Source organism: Silene latifolia, chromosome Y (assembly GCF_048544455.1).
Source record: "Silene latifolia isolate original U9 population chromosome Y, ASM4854445v1, whole genome shotgun sequence".
Lineage (NCBI taxonomy): Eukaryota > Viridiplantae > Streptophyta > Magnoliopsida > Caryophyllales > Caryophyllaceae > Silene > Silene latifolia.
Genome location: NC_133538.1, coordinates 129,158,168 through 129,164,167, shown reverse-complemented (window position 1 = coordinate 129,164,167; position 6,000 = coordinate 129,158,168). Strand labels below are relative to the sequence as shown.

The following is a 6,000-nucleotide window of genomic DNA, read 5'->3' as shown; positions in this document are numbered from 1 at the left end:
AAAATCATGTTTAAGGATGAGATGGGACAGATTGTCACAGTGTTGGTTGAGTATGATTGGCTTCCAGTCACTTGTGCCAAGTGCAAAGGAATATGACACACTGAGAAACAATGTAGGAGGGGCACTGGTTGGGTCAAGAGACCTACTCAACCAATAGCACAGGGACCTAATAAGCAGGTTTGGAGAAGAAGAGAACCAGTGGACACAACTACTGATTTAGTAGGGTTCCCTAAACTACCTCAGGGTGCTGCTGGTGTGCGTCTGGGTCCTCAAACTGGGGAGAGTAGTAAAGTACAGAATGCTGGGAAGAAGGTTATGATAACTCCTACCAATACTCCGGGCATAGCTGATACCAGTACTATCCTCACCCCTGCAAGGATCCTGACACGGATTACCAGGCATGAATCAAGGTTACCAGGAGTAAAGGAAAGTGCCTTTGTTGTGAACTTCAGTAAGGAAATGGCTAGTACAACACAAATGGTTGACAAAGGAGGAGGAGGGGAGGCTTCTGCCTCTCATGGGTAGTTTTGGTGTGTGGAATATAAGGGGCCTGAATATTTTGACCAAACAGAAGGATATTACTTGGTGTTTACATAGTGCTAATGTAGACCTATTTGGGCTCCTAGAGACCAGGGTTAGGCCTGGATCTCTAAATAAGGTACTTGCACTAATACACAAATCATCATAGACATCAGACATTTTCATCAATAGGCATCGGATTTGCAACTGATGCACAGTTGACACATGTATATTCTTTATGCTTATGCATCAGTCTTAAGTCTGATGTCTATTCGAAAATAGACATCAGTTTTAATTTTATCCGATGCCTATTCATGGAATATGCATCAGAGTTTTACTAAAAACCGATGTCTATTGCATAAATAGACATCGGTCTTTAGCAAAATCTGATGTATACTGTTCTATTTAAAAATAAAAAAAATATGGGTTTAATAATGAATAACCTACATTCCTTTCACCAATGAGACCAACAAAACTGACTAGTATGCAAATAAGTATTGTATACACACAAATATTGTATATATACAACCAAACCCATCATCCACACAAGCTAATGAAGTACTTTACATTACTAACATTCAGAAAATAGTATGCTCCTAAATCAGGCTCCTCGTCAATTTCGTCTTATGAATTTGACATAGTATCTTGAAAAATCATATCCAAGCTTAAAGAGACGCTGCTTTTCTTCCCATTTCAAATTATTGAAGATTTTTGTGACATCTACAAAATGACAGTTGTCCATGTACCTAAAGATCCAACAAAATGTCAGCATTCTCAAAATTATATCAAGAAATCCACCTGCATAAGCATGCATAACGGTACATGTATCCAAAAAGTTCAAGAATAATCAGATAATTATCAAGTTAATTATAAAATAAATGATACAAGAGTGAAAATAGAAACTCTAAAGCATAATAGAAAGTTTATTCTTATTGAGGCAGTAAGTGACTAACAGTCCAGAAATTTCCAAGCGAAAAACACATAGTCGCAAACAACTAGCGTACCAGACTATTACAGTGTCGCAAGCCGAACATCTGGGAAGTGGAACCCAAGCTAGACTACTATGCCATCAAACTTGACTGAATTACATTCAAATAAAAGACTAAAGTAGACATAAAAACACTAGTAGAAAAAGTAAATGGAGGGTTACCACATACAACCTTGTGGTTTCACTTGCAATTTACATGACTCAATTATAGCATTCTCACCAAACATTTAGGATTCCTAAATATTATAGCAATCACTAAAATACACAAGTAAATGAAAATCAACAACACAAATGCCTACATGCTACAGCTCAATGACAAAGAGCACATAAAAGTAAGCAGAAGAACCTCAAGAGAGGGCGATAGAACTTGTGACTGACCTTCTTCATCTTCCTTTTTAATCAACAAAAGAGCAAAGCTATAGAGATAATTAATATATATCAAGAAGCAAGATCAATTTATTGTGGTATAGGACGCCTCTCATTAATCTCTACCTCTAGGCTCTAGCCACCCCCAAATAGCATTTCATGAAATCAACGCAATGCTCACTCGACTCTCAGAAATTAAAAATACTAAAACGGAAGAACCAATCCACTTATACACATGAACTTGACCGTTCCTAATTTCTTTGCAAGATACCATGATATATTTATGCCTTGACGAAAAGCTATCCAGTATCAACCGACAACAAGAGAGATGATAAGATAACTATGGTATAAGATTAGCTACTAAGGGTAATAATATCAGACACTCACTTGAGAATCAATGTAGAATGAGCCAATTTCACATTCGCACATGCTTACTAGATGATAAGTAGAAACAGAGAATGCGTCTACTATCTGCAATTAAAAGAAAACAAACCAAATTATACTAATCTTGCCCATCATTATCACTTAAATAAGTGAGCATAATATATCCTTTGTTACTCCGTTGTGGTACTCAAAAAATGAAAACATTTTGAGGATGGGACCTAAACATTAGAGCTTCCTCCATCCAATACCACAGATAATATATCCTTTGTTACTTGGTTCAAGATTTCTCAAATGAGACACACCTGTTCGGACGGTGTGCTCTCTAAGAAATGGTGTCACTTACTCACTAGTCACTACCAATCATTACATTTCGCATATTACATATACTAAAGAAAATGATACAAACCAAATGACGTAAATTATGTCCTTGGATACAGATTACCTATATCAACATTTTGCTTCTGGGATGGCACTATAAAGCATAGAATGTAATCACAAGCTAATATGATGATAATTACACTAACTCAAGGGAGATAAACTAGAGAGATTCCATATTTTTTCCTTAGAAATGGCACTCCATGTTAACTTCTAAGCACCCAATTACCAAACATCATAAGTAAGCAAACTAACGATTACACTAATCAAGCTCAAACAAAACAACTGTGACCAGATCAAAGTTGGCATCTTTATGGCACATGAATAATTGATATCAACCCAAAATTAGAAGAACAGCAAAAAAAAAAAAGCTCAATCTAAGAATATGTCGAATCCAGGAGCAAAATAAATACCAGAGCCACACATGAATATATAGCATTAAGATGCAAAAGCAACTAATGATTCTAAAACTAATCATATCACTTTAATTTCTACTTCATACAAATTTCTAAAACTAAAACGAATCAGATCCCTTTAATTTCAACAAACAAAAACAATAATAGATGTTAACATCAAAACCCTAATTAATGAATTTCACAATTCAACCTTAAAACTATAATTCACAAAGTATGAGAGTAGAGAGTTGTACTACTTACATATTGGTGGTAACCGATGGCGACGCGACAGTGGCTGAAACAAGACTCTGAACAGCGAACATGGACGAACAACAACGAAGGGCGACACTTTTTCTCGAGGACAACACGGTGGTAGTGGTGGTTGATGTAGGCGGAAAGTGGCGGAGTGGTGGTTGTGGAGGTGGTGGCGACGAATTTGGAGGATGAGGGAAGAAGAGGAATGGGTGATTTGGGAATATAGGGTGAATGTTCTATAATGTTCTATGGAGTAAATCAGGATTGTTGGGTCTTAGATTTAAAGGATTTATTTGGGGAATTAAATCGACATCGGATATTATAATATCTAATGTCCTTTAAAAATCAATTTAATAGGCATCGGTTTTTTAAAACCACGGATGTATATTAAATAGTATAGGCATCAGTTTTTCAAAAAACTCTGATGTCTATATTTATACATCAGTTTTTTTAAAATCTCCGAGGTATATTAAGTGATGTCTATAGCGTTTTTTATAGTAGTGTTGATAGTTTTTGCAATGGGTGGTCTGTCATTACTAATCATCAGTATCATGATGGAGGTAGGATATGGATGATATGGAAGAAGGAGAAATATGATATAGATGTGGTGGAGATGAGTGAACAGTTTATTCATGCCAAAGTTAGAGATATTATTAATAATTACCACTTTTATGTTACGTTTGTTTATGGCTTCAATAAAATTGAAGAGAGGGTTCTTTTGTGGAATGATCTTATGAGGGTGGCTGTTATGGAACCTTGGATTGTTCTTGGGGATTTTAATAATGTCTTGTATATGGATGAGAAGATTGGACTTCCGGTTAGAGAGTGTGAAACTATTCCGTTCCAGAACACTATTGATAATTGTGGGCTTCAGGATATGAAGTCCACTGGGTCTTTCTTAACGTGGAACAATAAGCAACCCAGTGATACAAGGGTGTTTAGTAGGATTGATAGAACTCTTGTTAATGATGAATGGATCAATAAGTGGCCTGACTATTTTGCTTATTATGCCCCTGAAGGAGATTATGATCACTGTCCTTGTTTCATTCAATGCAAGGATATGAATGTAAAGAAAATTCGACCTTTTAAATTTTTCAACATGTGGACTGAGGTTCCTGAATTCAAGTTTGTTGTTGAGGAAGGGTGGAGGTTTCATGTACAGCGCACAAAGATGTATCAGCTGGTAAGAAGGTTGAAATTACTAAAGTTTCAGTTGAAGAAGTTGAACAAAGATCTCTTTTCTGATATAGAAAAGAACTCTGACATAGCATACGATTTGTTGATGAATGCTCAAAAGGAATTACAGCTGGATCCTCATAATAGGCAGCTCATGGATAAAGAACAAAACCTTCGTGCTAGTTATCAGATGATGCATAAAACCAAACTGGACTTCCTGAAACAGAAGGCAAAATGTGATTGGGCTAAGGAAGGGGATGCTAACACTTCACTCTTTCATAGAGCAATTAAGCAAAGGCAGATGAGTAATAAGGTCTTGCAAATTCAGGATATGAATGGGAACCTGTGTAACACTCCTGAGACTATTATACAGGCGTTTGTGGACTACTACCAGGAGCTGCTTGGCTCTTAAGGAACTACTGAGGACGTGAATACTAACATAGTGGCTAGAGGTGTTACCTTGGACAATGAGGACTGGAATGCTTTAAACCAAACACCTACTAAGGAAGAGATTAAGAAGACTCTATTTGATATACCTGATGGAAAGAGCCCAGGGCCTGATGGGTACTCGAGTTGTTTTTTTAAAGCAGGGTGGGACATTATGGGGGATGACATTTGTGGGGCCATCACTTATTTTTTCAAAGGAGGTCAGCTCCTGAAACAGATGAATAGTACCACTTTGGTGTTGATTCCTAAGGTCAAAAACCCTACTACAGTGAAGGAATTCAGACCACTGGCGTGCTGCAATACCATTTATAAGCTCATTTCTAAAGTTCTCTGTGCAAGGATGGCTGTATGTTTACCTAAACTGATCAACCCAGCTCAAGCAGCATTTGTAAAAGGACGCAGTATCATGGGTAATATTCTGATTAGACAGGATTTAGTACGACTATATAATAGAGCAAGCATTTCTCCTAGGTGTATGTTGAAGGTTGACTTGAGGAAAGCTTATGATTCCATAGAATGGAACTTTGTGGAACAAATGATGTATGCTCTTAATTTCCCCAAGAACTTCATTAACTTGGTTATGCAATGTGTTACAACCACTACCTTCACCATCTCTCTCAATGGTCATACTCATGGTTTCTTCAAGGGTATAAGGGGATTACGTCAAGGAGACCCTCTATCTCCTCTGCTTTTTACTTTATGCATGGTATACTTGAGTCGACTCTTGGATACAGTAAGTAGAGGCCCTAATTTTAGATATCATCAATTATGCAGAGGGATCAAAATGACTCATTTGATGTTCGCGGATGACCTGCTTCTATTTTGTAAAGGGAATGTGGCTTCTATGTTTACCATTGTAACTGCTTTTGACTACTTCTCTAAAGCTAGTGGGCTCAACATTAACAATGATAAAACTGATATCATTTTCAATGGAGTTCTGGCTGATGTGGAGAATGTTATTCTGAGGAAGACTGGTTTTAAGAAGGGAAGCTTACCTTTCAAGTATTTAGGGGTAAATATCTCTCACAAAAAACTTTCAAAGGTGGATTGTGCAGTTTTAGTGGAAAAAATGGTGCAAAGAATCAAGGGGTGGAA

At 37.0% G+C, this 6,000-nt stretch overlaps 1 protein-coding gene across 1 annotated transcript; it reads left to right on the top strand.

Moving 5' to 3' along the window:
• The first annotated feature begins 3,853 nt into the window (after positions 1-3,853).
• On the top strand, positions 3,854-4,870 carry LOC141628900 (uncharacterized). The gene has a single exon (XM_074441985.1). It carries the CDS (start codon positions 3,854-3,856, stop codon positions 4,868-4,870), a length of 1,017 nt encoding a protein of 338 aa, XP_074298086.1.
• Positions 4,871-6,000: the final 1,130 nt, after the last annotated feature.